A 17972-nucleotide genomic window follows, 5' to 3' on the forward strand; every position below is an offset into this window, starting at 1 on the left:
TTAATTATTTTATTTTATGGAAATGGTATAATGTTTTTTTTGAGTTTTTTTAAGAATAATAAAAAAATACAAACTATTTAGCCTTATCAAAAAATTCACTTCATTTTACACCAAGACATAAATAATTTATCTATTTTATCAGACAATTCTTTTTTCTAATTTTTTAGATAATACAAACTTATAACTATAATTTTAGGCAAAAAGTGTTTTTTTTTAAAAAAAACTTATTTTTGTTGAATAAAAGTTTAAAATAGAGCTCAATACCTGTTGCCAAATATTTTAAAATAATTATTTTTTAAATTAAACACTTATGAAAATGTATTTTTGATCTATTTAAAATTTTCGTTTTAATCAAAATATAATATTTATTTTGAGTTTCTTACGTTTAAAATTATCTACCGACGGTGTCATTCTTAAGATTTCAAAACTTTTTAAAAAGATTCATATATCAAGTTCACACCAACTATCCACCCAAATAAATACAAAAAAATCTTTAAATAAAATGAAATAGTAATAACAGGAGCAAAAATATTAAAGAGTTTGCAAACCTAAAAGGATAAAAACAAAATTGAAAAGAAAAAAAACTAATGGTTAGGACTTCACATTTTAAGACACAAACCTTTTTGTTTTTTTGTTTTCTTATTTTTTTTTATTTTTCACAAAAAAAAATGTGAAGCTCATAATTATTTTTAACTTGAGTGAGAAAAAAAAACTTTTAACTTTACACATAGAAGTAAAGTAATTAATGAATACAAGAGAGAAAAAAATTTGACAAATTTTAAAAAAAAAAACAAAAATAGATAAGAAAAAAAAACAAAAATGTCAAACATGAGCTTAGCTCAATTGACACAAGGTATAACAAAATTTAGAGTAAGTAAAAAGTAAAATAGAAATTGTGAAAAATATTAAATTTGACGAATATTTACCAGCTATAACAAAATTTCAAATTCAATCAATAACAAATATTTGATCGATGCTTGTATATTTTTATAGGTGGCATGCATTTATGTCGATAGAAATCTATCAATATTCGAGAGTGATGAGATTTAAAATTTTTAATATATTTTAAACTGGCTAATTGTATAAGACAAAAGATTAATTTATTTATACAATTAGTTTGATGTCTTACTTTTGTATTTTTTTTAACAAAATAGCATTACATCTGATGGATATTAAAAAGAGGATAACTCAATTAACACATGCATGTTGTTTGGTCATCATGAAATACATTATTCAATTCGTTCAACTTTTAAGTAACAAAATAAGAAAAATTAAATAATGAGCCTATTTAAAAAAGGCAAATTAAACAACTAAGTTAATTTTTCTAGACATTATATACAATTTACAATAACATTAATTATTCATTAATTTTGAGTTCATTTGGGGTTGTTTGGACATCCGTAATGGAATTGAAATACATTGTAATGTAAGTTTAAATTCATATGTTGGTGTTAGTGTTTTGAATTTGAACGGTAATATTACTCAAACTTATTTTATTTCAATCGTTTTAATTAAACTCTTTTTTTTTTATATATATATATATCATTTTCACTTTTTTATGATTGTATTTTTGTTATACTCTTAATTTGACATGCAATCCAACACCATTATAGTTTCCAATAATTTTGATTGCTTTTCAGCTTTCTAAATACCGTGATTTGTAACTAGAAGAAGATATAGAACAATAGGGGTTTAGAGTGATATGTCATACATTTTGATGAGGAAATATGTAAAGTACACCATGCAACTTTCTATCTTTACATCGTCAATTTATCTTATAAATAAACAAAATTACCTTAAATATAACAATATATCACTAGCTGTGACAGATAGACTAGTATTGGGATCTATAACAACATACTATAACAATTTGATTGATTATCAATACTTTACTTTATTAATTTTTATCTTTTGGTAACAATTTGAACATAATTTATGATATTGATATATAAAATGTTCCATAATTGAATATGAAACATTCAAATTTGTAGACATTCAAATTTGTTATTTTGAACTTTAAACGATGAATATGAAGGTATAAATAAATGCAATATATAAAGGTTAGTTTTTATTTACCGTCCATAGAATAATTTAAGAAGAGTCCATTAAGGTTGATTATTTTTTCAAAATTCCACATTTGTCCTTATTGGTTTATAACGATTTTTCAATTCCGATTCTTCATCTTCGTCTCAATTTTCATTATCTTTTTTTATTATTCTCCAATTTCTAATTGTGTACCAAATATACAATATTTAAAAAAAAAATTAGATCGTGTGACAAAAAAAAAACCATTGGATATTTGATAGCAAAATCTAAATGATTAGCCGAATTTAAACTCGAAAGAATATTTAAAAAGCAATTTAGATTTGACTGCTCAAATCTAAACATTCCAATATATTAGATTGAATGTTAATTAATCGAGACATTTCTAAAATTTTTCATTCTAGGTTTGTGATATATATATATATATATATATATTTTGTTTTTAAAATTGTTGATGTGAGAAAATTGTTTTATTTTTGAAAAGAGCCCATACATAAAGATCATAAGGGTGTTATGTTTAGTAAATAATATAAAAAAGTGTATTAATAGAGTATTTTGTTTGATAAAATAAAAAGTAGTAATTAATGTAATTAAGAAGAATTGAAATTGAAAAAGTTAGGGAAGGGGTTGAAGAAAGAAAGAAAGAAAACATAAAAGGAAAGCGAGAGTTGGAATGGATGGAGAATGGATTTGGAAGAGTGAAAGGAAAGGGTAAAAAGATGATGTGAACGGGGGGTGGGGGTTTCATGAGAGCCGTAACGGAACAGAAAAGTGGGTGTGGACTAAAACCCCAAACGCCAAAACTACAAAGCCGAAGCGTGTTATTGCACCTTTGCCTTTGGCCTTTGCCACCTAAGATCTTTTAGATAACCTCTAAATTCAAAATGAATTAAACTAAGTATGTTTCCTTCTTTCTTGGTTGAAATCCCAAGTATGACCATGTAAAGCACGCGGGGTTGGTTTTATAAGGCATGGGTAATTTGGGAATTTTGGGATGGCGAAGTCATATACGTGGTTTAACTTTTATCCGCATATTGATTTTGACTAATAGCTCAGTTTTTTTGTTTTGTTTCTTTCTGTAATCTATACACCTTCCCTTCTAAATCCACCAATCAATTTTGTTTACACCATAGGGATTATCACATCTAACGTCTAGATCATCATATCCCTTTTTATTCATTTCTTTTATTTTTCTTTAAAAAAAAAAAGAAAAAAAAAACTTATTCATAACCAACTCTACTTTTCATATATACTCCAAGACTATGTATGTATGGATCTATCTATCTAATCTTATTTCTGAAAAACCTTGTAATTTGGTTCTTACAATTGAATTGAGGAGGAGGGGGGTAGAATGGTGATTAAGGAAAAATAAAATAGGAAATGAGAAAGGGTCCCACACCCAGTTCTGTAGATGTCCACTCATGTTGTCTAATTTGAATGTTATTGTTTAGTCAATTATATAGGGCTTGGTTGGTTTAAAATAACAAAGCATCTTTTTTATTCCCAAATTTCCTCCTTAATTACATTACCCTAAGGTTTACCACTTCCACCTTCCAACCTCCCAATCCCCTCCCCCTCCCCCTCTCTTCTTTTCCTATTTTCCATTCTTACACGTTTTTTTTTTTTAAATTTTTATTCCCTTTCCCTTTAAATCCTCGAAATATGGTTTTATTCATTTTTTTTTATTTAAAAAAAAGGACAAAAAGTATAAAGTGGAGTTAAATCTCAAGTGCCATTGTAAAAAAAAAAAAGAAAAAAAAAAGAAAGAATTCTTCGTGCATTTAAATGAATAAATGGTATAAAAGTAAAGTAAATGGCATTCCTTTCAACAATAGGTGGAGAGTTGACTTTTTAAAACATTTTCTTTTAAACTCAGGTAATTTAAATTCAATTAAATTTATTAGTTATGAAACCAAAAAAAGAAAAAAAAGTAATAATAATAATAATAATAATAATAATAAGGGTTTAGGTGTTGAGTTGATGAGTTGATGAGTTTAGAGGAATGTGTTAATCAGTAGTGTGTAATTAAGAAGGGAGAGAAGGGTTTGAGTAGTGAAATAGAATTAAAAATAAAAGAATAGGGAGTGTGAGTGGTGGAGAATATGAGTGATTGTGACGAATAAGAAAGGGGAGTGCAGGGGGAGGAGAGTGAGAATGTGAGTAGTGAATAAAACCTCCTTATAAACCCAAATTTACCGGGAGGTCCGTTAAATTTGACTTCTTGAACATTTTCTTTTTTTCTTTTTTTTTTTTTAATTTTTACTTGACAACTCAACGCCGCCTCGGTGGCAGAGTACCGGAGAATTATCTCTTCTTTTTTTTTTCGATGTGCCAACATTTTGGACCAAACGGAGAAACAGACTCTCCGCCCCCCGCCCCCCGCCTTTGGACGGAATACCCTGCCGACTTCTGGAATTAGGAAACAAGGAAGAAAAGTCGACGGGGAAGGATGTGGGTCCCCCGACCGTCTTTTCCCCCGAGTAATTTTTTTTATTTATTTTTTTATTTTTTCTTTCTTTTTTTGGGTCCTTTTTCTTTTAGGATCAAATCTAAGTGAGAGTCAGAGGAGAGAACAGAGAGAGTCACGCGGGATAACACAAAGTGTAATTTGCAATAATTTAAGATCAGAAACAAAGAAGAAGAACAACAACAAGAAGAATAAGAAGAAGAAGAAGAAGGAAGAGGAAGAAGAAGAAGAAGAAGTGGAGGAGGAGAAATAAACATAAACAGGTATTTGTTTGATTTTAACTTTTTTTTTATAAATTTATTTTAAAGAGAGAAAGATAATAAAGAGCGGACCACAAAGGAATTTTAGAGCTCGAAAGCCAAAATCCAAAGCCTCCATTTCCATCTCCCAATTCTTTCTCTCTCTCTCTCTCTCTCTTCCTCTGATTTGCAGAGAGAATCCAAAGGACGCAGAGACCCAACATCAGAAATACCACAGTTTTCTTTTTTTTCCTTTCTTTTTTCTTTTTTTGTGTCTGCAAGAACAGAGAGACAATACAACACACTCAGTTCGTTAAGTTTTTTTTTTTTCCCTTCTCTTTCAAATATTCCAATCAACACCCTATTTCTTCTCTTATCCATTATTAAGTAAGTCCCCCTTTCTCATTCTTCTGATTATTATTGGTTTTTCTTTCTTTCTTTTTATTCCTATTTTTACTTCTCTCTCTTCCCCTGTACTATTTTGTTTTCTCGTTCTTTCTTAATTCAGTTCATTCTTAATTTATTTCTGATTATACCCTTATCGTTATCAGATCTTTCGATTGCTCTTCCATATTGGGAAGATGGCTTTGATTTTGATTTCTTGATTTTGATGGTTTCTTTATCTGTTATTGGATTTTTGTGGGTTTTATCTAGATTTTGAGATCCGTTTTCATTTTGCCCTTGTTTTTTCTTTTTCTATTTGATTGGAAGGGAAAGGCAGTTGCTGGGGTAGCTTTTAATTTCATCCTCTCTGTTTCTGTTTGTTTTTTTCTTTTCAATTGTTGATGGTTTTTTTTCTTTCTAGGATTAGTTTTGCGGCATTGTGTTTTTAATTATATTACTCTCCATTTTTAGATTTTAAACTCCGAAGGGAGATGATTGGTTTGGGGAATTCAGTGCGAGATTTTTTTTCTCAATTCTTTTTTTATTAATTACTTCAAAAGTTCCTGGAATTTTTCTAGATACCTTGCTTTTCTTTCCCCTCCTCACTAGCAATAGCTGTTTCTCGGGTATTTCACGATTTGGTGATAGAAAAAGTTAGGTTTCTAAATCTGTGGCTTTCATCTTTTTATATAAAAAATTTATAGTTTTAGTAAAAAAGCTGCATTGGGTTTTGATTATATCGACTTGTTTCTGTATTTCTCAACCCCCACCCTCAAGTTTTTGAGTGGATCTTGAGCTTTGATTTATTGATTCTTTCTAGCTGTGGGATTCTTTTATTTATTTTTTGACTAGGAAAGAGAAGGAAGAAAGAAAGAAACATCGGATCGGATTGGAATTGTGAAAATTTCGGGCTTTATATTGGTTGCATCTGAGAGAGATATGTTGGAGGATCGCTCCTTTCTGGCGTCCAGGGTGTTCTCAAGCTCTTGCCACCAAGAAAATCAGTGGGCTTGCTTTAATTTAACATATCGACTCGAGGTTGGAATGGGCAATGGGAAACGCCCGTCAGATCATGATGGCGAGGATTTTGTTAAAACCTCTAGTTCTTATGGTAGAAACGTCAGACCTCGATCTTCAACGGATCATCATCCAAATGATGAGTCTGATTCAGGGGATAGTTCTGATTCCGGCTCTCTAATCTCTTCCATTGGTCGGGACAACTCTATTAATTGCTTAATTCGCTGCTCCAGGTCCGATTATGGTTCTATTGCATCCTTGAATCGAAGTTTCCGTAAGTTAATTCGTAACGGGGAGCTTTACAAGCTGAGGCGTTTGAACGACGTGATTGAACACTGGGTTTACTTCTCTTGCCATCTTCTGGAATGGGAGGCTTTTGATCCAATTCAACGAAGGTGGATGCATTTGCCAAGGATGGATTCAAATGAATGTTTCATGTGTTCGGATAAGGAATCCTTGGGAGTAGGGACTGATCTTCTTGTTTTTGGTAAGGATTTAAATTCCCATGTTACTTATAGATATAGTATTTTGACAAATTCCTGGTGTCCTGGAGTGAGTATGAATGATCCCAGATGTTTATTTGGGTCTGCTAGTAAAGGGGAGATAGCAATTTTGGCTGGTGGTTGTGATTCTAATGGCAACATTCTCAACACTGCTGAGCTTTACAATTCCGAGACTAAAACATGGGTGACTCTTCCTAATATGATCAAACCAAGGAAGCTTTGTTCTGGGGTGTTCATGGACAAAAAATTCTATGTTATTGGTGGAGTTGGAGGAAGTGAAGCTAATGTTCTTACATGTGGTGAAGAGTACGATTTAGAAACTCGAAAATGGACTGAAATTCCCAATATGTCACCTGGCCGTAGCGCTGCAGCTAGGGACCCTGAAATGCGGGCTGCAGCTGAAGCACCCCCTCTTCTTGCTGTGGTGAATAATGAGCTATATGCTGCAGATCATACTGATATGGAGGTGAGGAAATATGATAAGCAAAGAAGGGAATGGAATACGATTGGGAGATTGCCTGAACGAGCAGTTTCAACAAATGGTTGGGGGCTTGCGTTTAGAGCTTGTGGAGATAGGCTTATTGTTATTGGTGGACCAAGGGCAATGGGGGAAGGTTATATAGAACTTAATTCATGGGTTCCAAGTGAAGGACCTCCAAGATGGGATTTGCTTGCAAGGAAACCATCTGCAAATTTTGTGTATAACTGTGCTGTCATGGGATGCTGAAACTTAAAAAGGAAAAAAGAAAAAAAAAAAAAGAAAAAAAAAAAAGAAAAGAAAAGAAAAGAAAAAACCAAAGTGTTTGTGCTATGCTCTCCATTGATGGTGGTCTCACACTTCCAACTTCCAAGATGAATTGCTGAAGATGGGTTTGTTTTCTTTCTTCTTCTACACATGATTTTAGCTGATGAGTTATTTCCCATACTCTCTTCAGATATTTTCAACCAACTGCGCAGGGAGGCGTGGGGAGGAATTGATTTTACTCAAGATTTTATAGAAAAACTTTCCATGGAAGCAGATCTTAAAAAGAAAAAAGATTATATAAATATATCATTTATTCTCTCTCAAAGACTCATTTTTATTTGCTTCTTCTTCTTCTTCTTCTTCTTCCATTGATATTGCATCTCCCAATTTCCCTCACCCCCAATTCTTGGTTTGAGATATTACAAAGATTGATTTTCTTGTTAGGACAGCTATAGTTCTCAACAATAATTTGAGTACAATAGAAAATTCATAGCTCACCAAGTACTGTTTTATGTGCTCTACATTTAGCTTTTGATCATATATGTGTCTTCAAGAAATGAAATAAGTTATAGGTGTTTGCTTCTTTGAATTGAACTTCTTCTCTATATTCGTTATCTTGACAATTCACAACCGATGAGTTCTTTTGTCTCTTTTAAGTTTTTATAAGTGATTTGTTGTTGGGTTAAAGAGTTATATCTTCCTTACTTTTTGGTTGTGATGAATGGACTATTGATGAGTGGTTATGTTAAAGAAAACAAGTTTTGGAAGGAAATTTTATGTTTAGAAATGGAAAGAAGAAAAAGAGGCATGAGGTGAGGGGAGTTTGTTGTTGAGTCTAAGGAAAATATGGTTGAAGTGAAAAGAGAAGCCTAAATTTTGAATTTGATGGACCAATTGTAATCGTAGAAAGGTTAAGTTTGCTTAGCTTTTAAGAACTAGTTTGGTGTAACTGTTGGAATTCTATTCATATTTATACCGAAGCAATGCCGATTTGTGAAGTATAGGAAAATGATGGCAAAAGTGATCACTCCCTTCATTTCATTTCCTCGTAGTTTCAATGTTGGTTCTCCTCTTGTTTTGTGTTCTTTTATCTTTTATTTGTTGGTCATTATTGTGTTAAGGCAATTTGAAGTATGCTTTTTTTTGTTTTTTTAGAAGTAGGGGTTCAACTTTATTGCTGTCGTCTTTTTTTGATTTAGCGTAAAAACTGGTTTGTAGGCTATAATTAGATTCCTTTTGAGCCTCTATAATAATAGTCATCTTTGACATAGCTAACACTTTTACCTAATGTCTATGTCTATGTCTATGTCTTTGTCCACCCATTTTTACATAGCTTACACTTTTAGACTGATTTGGTCAATGTTTGGATTGGATCACCATAATTTTGAGTTGGAAAGTTTAGGGTCTATGGTGGATGATGGATATATTTACTTCTCTCTCTCTCTCTCTCATACATTTATATATATGTTACAATAACTATGGGATTAAGAATCTTAGCTTCATTCCTCTTGGGGAAGGCTATGCCCACTACTATACATTCACTTTAGGCATTACTTAAATTTCATTTATTTTGTGCAGCTTACAAAATTTTGAGTCTCCATAGTTTGTAGACTTCACCCTTAAGTTTCTTGTTATTGTGAACGGATTTTTGGTGCCATTTGTACAATAATACATTTTCTTTTTATAGAAAACTAATTGTATAGATTTCAATAGTGGTATGGTAATGACAATGGTAACGGAACAAAAGTAATTTACTCAAAAGAGATATTAAGTAAATAATCAATATACACCTACTCAACCCAAGTATCTCCTCTACAAGGAATCGGATAGAAACATTCTTTAGTTAGGCAAAGTGTAGATATATATGTCAGAACATGAAGTATAATCTCAGAGTCCACCATTCTTCCCGGTACTAGTGGAAGCGTTGGAAAGATGTGTCCGTGAGTCCATGCCACACAAAATAGAAGCAACCTTAGGTACATATCTAACGCGTGAAGAAGCAAAAACACTACGTTATGAGTATTTTGCAATAACAAGAGATAAAAAGAAGATGATAGATTCATGTTATGATCATTTTGGGCCCAATTATAGAGCAGCCCAAAATGAGTGTTGGCTCTGTAGTTATGAAGAATAACCTTCCCAGTTTCTCACCGATGGAGAGACGGAGAGATGGGAGTTTCTTTTTAATTATTCATTTTTTACCTATTTATTTACTTTTTTAATTTTGACATCTCATTTTCTCATCAACACCCAATATTGCAAACAACTTCCTTCTCAACAAATGCTCGTTTCGTGAACTCTATCTTACTTTTTCTAGTTCCACTCTCTCAACGCTTCTTTCTCCATCTTTTTATACTCTACGTTATCTTCTCTGTCACATTCAGTCCACCTGAGCAACGCAATTCCGGTAAAGAGGGGAGCTTCATGAACAACAATAAGATTTTAAGTGAGAATGATCGAGAGTGCACCAATTTTGATAAGAGTGACATAAGTTTTGAGTGAGACTACTTTTTCTACCTACGCGAGAGTGTTATTTTGATAATTTTGCTCGAATTTGATTTTAGCGAACAGTCATTTGACATTTTTTTTTCCTTCTAAAAACCGAATCACATTTGAGATTTCATCATCAAATTTTAGGTGTTTCATACGCGAAACTCATTTTCATCCGCTACTTTTTGACTTGTGAGTCATAATGTTTTAATTCCTAACTTTTGATTATCCAATCTTTTAACTTAATCTTTCTGATATGGATGTTGACTATTCTGATTTTGAAAAACAAAATTGATGTGAAAATGAATGGTGTTTGGTGTTCCGTATGATCTATATATATATATTTCTGTTTAATATAATTTATTGATTTCGATCACATTGCAGTTTTAATGACATCAACTCATTCCCATTCAACTTATCTTTTGGCTTCGAAGACTTAATTTATTATGTGCATCACATGGAAAATTCTTTATAAATTTTATCTAGCTTTTACTAGCTGTGAAAAAAATATATAGCTGCCCAACTAGGCATCAACCATTATTTGTCAAAATCTTGATAAGATTTTTTTAAAAAGGCAAATTGTAAAGCATATATATATATATATATATATATATATATATACTTTTTAAAAATAGAGAATACCACTGAGGTCTATCAATCAAGGTTCTATGCTCAATCCACCCACAATAACTTCTCCTTTTTCATTTATTCCTTATATTGGTATTGGCATTGGCATTGAAGATCCCTTCTAACAATAATGAAATTTAATTTCCATTTATATATATATATATATTCTTCCATTATTGTAGTTAAGAATTACTATCATTAAATTTACCTTGTCTAATCGTTTAAACTTTTGGAACAATCAATAATTAATCGATGATTTAAGACTTGTCAATGTTACTATTGTAAACTTATTCACAAATGTCCCTCAAGAAAGTTATACCAACATAAATTAATTGAAGTTAACTAAGCTCTTAATTCTCATAAACCTCTATTTATATATTATAGATTAACTTTAGTCTTGAATGAAACATACTCAAGGTAGCATAACACAATTTTGGGAGGAAACAATCTTGATAGTAAAGTTAGTTTGGGTGAAAGTAATAGATCCATGTCCAGTGTGAAACAAGAAAAGTACATCCTGGGCTTGAGAGAGACTCTCTAGATTAACAAGGTAAGTTATATTTTAATATGATATTCTAAAAGTTCAAGAAAAATAAGATAATTAATAACTGATTAGTTTTAGAATACCAATTAATCTAAAATAAGCACTAAATTATCTAATAATTTTCCTTTATTTGTTTTTAAGTTATAACAGTACAGTAGGTTTCTCACATACATATCAATGGTATGGTATCCTTTATAACATAGGTGTTACCAAGAGGACCACCTATGACCTACATAATTAATAACGATACTTAGAAGAGAGTTGAGTTTTTAGTTCAACTTTTAGTAATTAGCAAATTCCAAATATCAATCCATTTTGAATATGGTTTTGAAATTATAAGCTTGGATGAAGCAAATGCCCAGCTGGGTGTGTGAAAGTTTTTTAGCTTTAATTTAGTCCCACGTTAGGTACAATATATAAGTTTAATCCATAGCAGCGTTAACTAGACTATGGGTTAAAAGTGAGTTTTGCTCAGTGACATTGACACTACTTCCATTCTTATAGGCTGAAAGGTCAATCTTCCATCGAAAGATTATGTTTAAAGTGAGCGATACCATGACATGCTGCTTGCAGTTAGACGTGTTAGTGTACCTCGATGACATAAACGATTGACCCAATTAAACACAAAACGAGTTCGATAAAGAGGAGTTTGCATGGTTAAAGCAGCAGTTGAAGAATAAATATACATGTATGGATGAGTATTTGAGAGAAAGAGTTTAGTAATAATGTAAAAAAAGAATTGTTGGAATGTGAAAGGTTATTCACCTAAAACAAATAATATGATAGGATGGGTTGGAGGTGTCTATATACTTTGTTTTAATTTCAACCAGCACAGATCAATAAAATATAATGTCGATAAAAAATCAATAACATTCTGCTACTTTTCTGATCTTGATATATATGAAAGCTTCTGATCTTCTTCAACCAACAGATTAGACACTTTTGTTTGGGTGGTAGTGAGAGAAATAAAAGGTTATAGATTGGTATAGTTGGGAAAAAGAAGAAAAGAAAAGAAGAAGTGGATGAAGGGGGTTAGCTTTATTGGGTGGTCCATTGGGAGCATAAAGTGCAAAATACCAACAAACTGAGCTTTCAATGGGGGGTGGTGTGGCCTGTGGGTGCCTCTCTCTAGTGGATCATAATAATCCATCTTCTATAAATGGGTATGATACATAGATGTCCCCATTTTTCACCATTAAACATCATTATTTCATTTTCATTTGCTTTACTGTCATTTCTTTTTCTTTTCATATATATATAAACACTATACTACCCCAACCAAAATTGATTGGTCGGTTTGTTCAAACTTTGCATCACTAATATTAGCATGATTCACCTCGATTATTACAAGGTCAACAAAGTTGTTGGGAAAGTATTTTAGTGAATCTTTAGGTGATATATTATTGTTATTGTCTTTTTTCTTTTCTAGTTCATTAGCTTGTTCAATTACAAATGGTTAATATGACATTTTGTGAGTGTTGCTTTATGCAACTCTCAAAACCTATAGGTTGATTTACATTCAAAAAAATATTGAGAGGCGGTATAAGAGAACGTACCTCTTGAAAGGATAAGTTATTAGACTTTTAGTTTTTGACCGACTAATTAGTTAAGCTTAGAGATTTATTCTAGTTAAGAAATAACTATAATTGCACCTAACTTTGGTGCTCTCTCAACCTCGAGGGCTATAACTAGCATGATATATCCTTGACATTAGACATAAACACGAGAGATTATCATAGAGAAGATATTATAAATAGTCTAATTTGACAAAGAAAACTCAAACCTAATTATCTTTTTGTGCTTAGTTGAATGTGTGAAAGATGTTAGAGTTTATAATATTTAAAAAGTTGAATGGATTAGTAGTTGATTGTGATTGAAAATTAAGAAAAGAGGAAATGAAATATCTGTTAGTTGAATTTGAACCCCCCACATTGGAGACCATTGTATGTTGCCTCAAAATTAATGGGCTAACCAATCCTATTCCTATGTAAATTAAATATGCTTCTTAGTTTGATTCTCCAACCAAATCCAAACATAATATTTTAATTTAATGATCAAAATATATTTATTTTTCCATATATGTTATGATCAATTATAATGTATAATGCGTTTACACATAAGTAACACTCTAATGTATATATGCCTTTTTCTCTTTTACCACTTTGGCTTTTAAGATCCTCATAAGATATGATAAGTTTTTTGGGTATTAATTAAGTATTTTGCTTCCTCTTTCACAATCATTATCATTAATTAAACCTATATATTGATAACCACTCAAATTGCACAATGGGAATCAAAATTAGGACAGACATAAGTGGTTGAGAACATTATAACTATTGCCTAAAAGGAACCTAAAGTCATTTTGACATATAATCTTGGATCCAATTCTCAACTATATATATGTTTTTATTATTCAATATTCATAAAACCCTTTTTCTTATCTTATTATATATATAAGTATTTATTTTTAACTATTCAAAGCTTCTGTTTTATGAAATTATAAAGATGGGCATAGAATCAATTCAAAGCTTTAACCAAACCAAGTTTATTATTCCCAAGAGAATATATATCATTTACTAAAATTAATATTGGATGAACTTATTATATATCTAATTGCCATCAATTTATTATATTTCATATCTTTTGGACTCTATACCTTTAACTATATAATTAGTAAGTTGCAAAGGAACTTCATGATCAAGGCGACTTGACTTTGCTTTTTCCAATTTCTTGACCACTACTACTACCCTCTTAATTTCTCACCAAATTTTATCAATATTTTAAGATTTGTCAACATAGTTTCATATTGTGTTGAACACTACTTAGATGTTAAGATTTTAATTTTTTTTCTCATAACCGTAACGACCTATTCATTTCCAAAATATAATTGAATTGCTTTATTACGTTTACTTATTTTGTTTCATTTTTAAATGTGTAATCCTCTTGTTTTGTTGGATGATAAATATATATAAATGAAATGGATGGTCAAAATAAAAATAATGAGAAGAGATACGAAGAGATTGATAATTGAAAAAAAAAATGATTGAAAGATGATTTATGAAAAAAAAATAATGATGTGGAAGGGAAGCCAAATTAGTTGAATAAAAGTGGGTAAAGTAAAGTAAAGTAAAGAGGGGCATCCCATATATATATATATATGTATATAGATATCCACAAACAATTGAATGGTCCACCTGCCAAGTGGTTGAGGTACACCACATTATGAAAACTTAGCAACCAAATTTTCTCACATTTTCATATCCAAAATTAAAATCATCATAATACACTCTATACTTTGCTGGCACCACATGTCACACACATCTCTCTCTTGCAACTTAATTATACTTCCATATTCATATTATATATATATATATATATATAGGAAATGAAAAAAATTATGATTTGAAATGATATTGGAATACCCAATGTTTTGTTTATCCTAAAATTGAAATGATTACATTTTGAGAGATATATATTAATCTCATGTGCCATTTTAGCATAAAGTTAAAGCAATATGGTAATAAAGCATCCATTTAATTAAAATATGGAGTGGTATGTTGCAAACATACAACTTGTCAACTTTAGGCCAATTTGAAAAGTTATTTTCGATGAAAAGCAAAATCGATTAATTCTATTTGATACCAATTTTTTTTTCTTTCTTTATTATTATTATTATTTTTTCTTTTGTAATGAAAATAATTAAAATTGTTTGCTTTAACAAACTTCTTCCTTTATATATATATATATATGTAGAACAATTATTGATAAAAATATGTTCTTTCCATTTTTGTTTCTAATTACAATTACCCAATACTGAGGAAGAAGGTAGATGGTTACATTTATACTTTTACCTTCTTCAACTTTCACCTTTTTTACAATTTTTACATTAAGCTCTAGGATACAATCCGTACAAATTTTAAGATATAAGATCTTGATTGTTACATCATAGTTAATTAAATTTAAATAAATCATTACAAAGTTGAAAATTTAAGAACTTAATAACTATAATTCAAAGTTTACAGAGTAGATTATTACTTTTACGAAAAATGATTTTCAATTTTTTTTTCTACTTCGGTCAAGATTAAATATAAAAGAAATCATTTTTTTTTTCACGTGTTCAGCTTGTAAATTCTTTTATAAGATTTTTCCAAAAAAATGATAAGAATCTCTTAAAAAATCATTTCAGAAAATACTTTATCTAATTTGTTTAATAAAAAAGTTTATATATTTAAATAAAAAGAATCGTAAAAATAGAAAAAATTGAGAAAATATTTAAAATATATAACAACATCTTCAAATTTTGTCAATAACACTATTTTAAGAAAACAGAATTACATATTTTTTAACTTCGTTTTTCTTTTATAAAATAAATCAATATTTCTTTCTTTCTTTCATAAATTATTTTAATTAAAGCAAAGAGAGAAAACATAATCTGGAATAAAATTTGAAAAGAAATCCAAAATTAATCTTTTAGAAAAGTTATCAAAGAATTTAATAAGGACATTTCTGACTTTTGACCTATAAAAGGTTCCGAAATCTATCTATTTTTATAAATGGACTAATTTTCAAAATTAAAATGTGAAGGAGGCCATTAATTTCCAAACTTCCCTACTTGAAATTTATCGATGAGTTTTTTAAAAAATAAAATAAATTTTGGTATGAAATGAAATTAGATCCCATGACAAGGAAAAACATTTTAAAATATAAAACAAAGTACAAAATAATTATAAAATGACTATTTAAATTGGGAGCAAAATGAGTTTGCATGCATAATTGAAATTTGGCCCCTCCCCATGTCCTTGATTAATCAATATTTATTAAATTATAATGGTTATGTTTATATATATACATAGAGAGAGAGATCTAGATCCATCCTTATAGTGGAAAATCATATTATTTTTTTGCTACAAACTTGTGGGTCAAGCTTTATTGTCTACTCCTACTTAGCTTCATCATACTTTCTTTTTTCTTTCATATATATTCTGGTCCCAATGACATTCTTTGTTGCGAGAGATTTGTTTTCTTTTAAAAATAATAATGAAAATGTTAAATGTCATACAAATCCCATATGCTATAATTTTAATTTTAATTTCTTTTCAATTTATCATCCTTTGAGCTTATCACAATTAAGATATAGTTTTACATTTAATTTAGATCATTGCTTCATGGTTCAGTCGTTTGTAATATTAATACATATAATTTCATAATATAGGAAAGAGGAAAAGATGTGGAAGATATAAAATAGTATTTAATACTATAATTATAACTTATATATTAGGAATAATTACAATTTTTTTTTTTATCTCTTTGATTTTAGATTAGTTTATATTTGGTCTCTAATTTTTAAAATGTCAAATTTTCACTAAATACTCCTTATCAAACTTTGAAATATTCCTCCATAGATCTGGGGTTTGAGTCTTACCTCCCATCAACAAATATTTTGAAATTGTCATTGTTTTACATTAATATTTATTGATTACTTTTATGGTAGTGATGCAGTAGAATTTTGAATTTAATTTTTATAGTATATGGTTGAACTTTATTGATTTTAATTCTTTTAATTACTTTATGGCCATTATCACTTGAGTATTTAGTGAACTTACATGTTGAAATTATAACATTTTCAAAAAGTAATGACTGAATTAAAACATAAAACACAAAACCAAAGAATTAAGAGTGTGCATAATATTTTAAAATTTAGTGACAAAATAGAAACTACACCACTACAAAAGTTGATCAATATACTTCACCCATCAACAATGATCTATTAAAAGTTATTAATAAAAACTTTTATTCAAATCAAAATATTCTAAATAGATTATTAATTTTTAATGGCAACTAGAGATCTAAAGGAGGAAAGTTACAAAATTAACTTTTATATCAACATTAAGCATAATGGGTGTATATAAAAAGAACATAGACACAAGTTGATAGATTTATTGGAATTAAAAGTCATAACAATAATACCTCGAGCTATGAACAATATAGGATTCTTAAATCAAGAATATGTTTGGTTTAATTTCACATATATATATTGGATTAAAATAATAATAATAATGAACTCTTCTTTTTGTAGTCTTAAAACTATATATTAATAAAAATGGTCCAAGTAGAGTCATTAAGTACTAAGTTGTAGTGATCTAAAATATAATAATAGGATTATTATAATGATCTCAAAGGGTTTTAACCCTAAATTAGGGTTCGGATGGTTCTAAAGAGATAAGAAAGTGAAAGGTGGTATATAGTGGAAGTTGGTTCTAAACCAATTGCTTTCTTTCTCTATACCTAAAGTTCTCGAAATTATAAAACTAATAATACAGATTCGGCACAATCTGACATAATCCCAGCAATCTTCTAATTACCAACAATTTTGATTAATAATACTATCGATAATAATAATACATTGGAGTGAGTAAGTTTGTGTTGAAATATAAATAAAGTTATCAATACGTAAGTTTACCAATAAATATGTAAAAAATAGAAAAAAAATGTGAAGATTTAATTATTTAAGAAATGCACAAACTTTCATAGTTAAATAGATGAGGTCATCAAGAACTAAGTCTAATTGTCATCTATATCAAAGAGGTTTCATTGTTTAAATCTACTAACTTTCAAATGGTAAAAAAGTATTGGTTTAATATTTTATAATAATGATGTAGTAATTCTAGTCGGTTCAATGAATACAAACGTTAATTCAATTTATAAAATCTTTAGTTATTTGAACCAAATATGTTTGTAATCCGACCCAACCCGTATAAGTTGGGTTGAGTGTTTGATCGATTTTTTTTTTTTTTCTGAATAATTCATAAACTCTTTTATATTTGAAGTCTTTGCTACACTACATGCACTCTCCAAGATCCAAACACACACATCAATATATAATAATGGATGTCCCTATTTTATTTAAGTTTGG

General features: G+C 29.5%; 1 protein-coding gene across 4 annotated transcripts; it reads left to right on the forward strand.

Moving 5' to 3' along the window:
- Nucleotides 1-4410: 4410 nt before the first annotated feature.
- LOC101220882 (F-box/kelch-repeat protein SKIP11) lies at nt 4411-7987 on the forward strand. Of its 4 annotated transcripts, none has more exons than XM_031885576.1 (2): nt 4411-4773; nt 5954-7987. In XM_031885576.1, exon 2 carries the CDS (start codon nt 6073-6075, stop codon nt 7378-7380), a length of 1308 nt encoding a protein of 435 aa, XP_031741436.1. In that variant the 5' UTR covers nt 4411-4773; nt 5954-6072; the 3' UTR covers nt 7381-7987. The 4 variants fall into 4 exon arrangements, with proteins under 4 accessions (XP_031741436.1, XP_004135184.1, XP_031741435.1 ...); XM_004135136.3 differs by having other exon boundaries at nt 4414-4773; nt 5986-7987; XM_031885575.1 differs by lacking the exon at nt 4411-4773 and adding an exon at nt 4813-5136.
- Nucleotides 7988-17972: the final 9985 nt, after the last annotated feature.

This window comes from Cucumis sativus, chromosome 5, assembly GCF_000004075.3.
Source record: "Cucumis sativus cultivar 9930 chromosome 5, Cucumber_9930_V3, whole genome shotgun sequence".
NCBI lineage: Eukaryota > Viridiplantae > Streptophyta > Magnoliopsida > Cucurbitales > Cucurbitaceae > Cucumis > Cucumis sativus.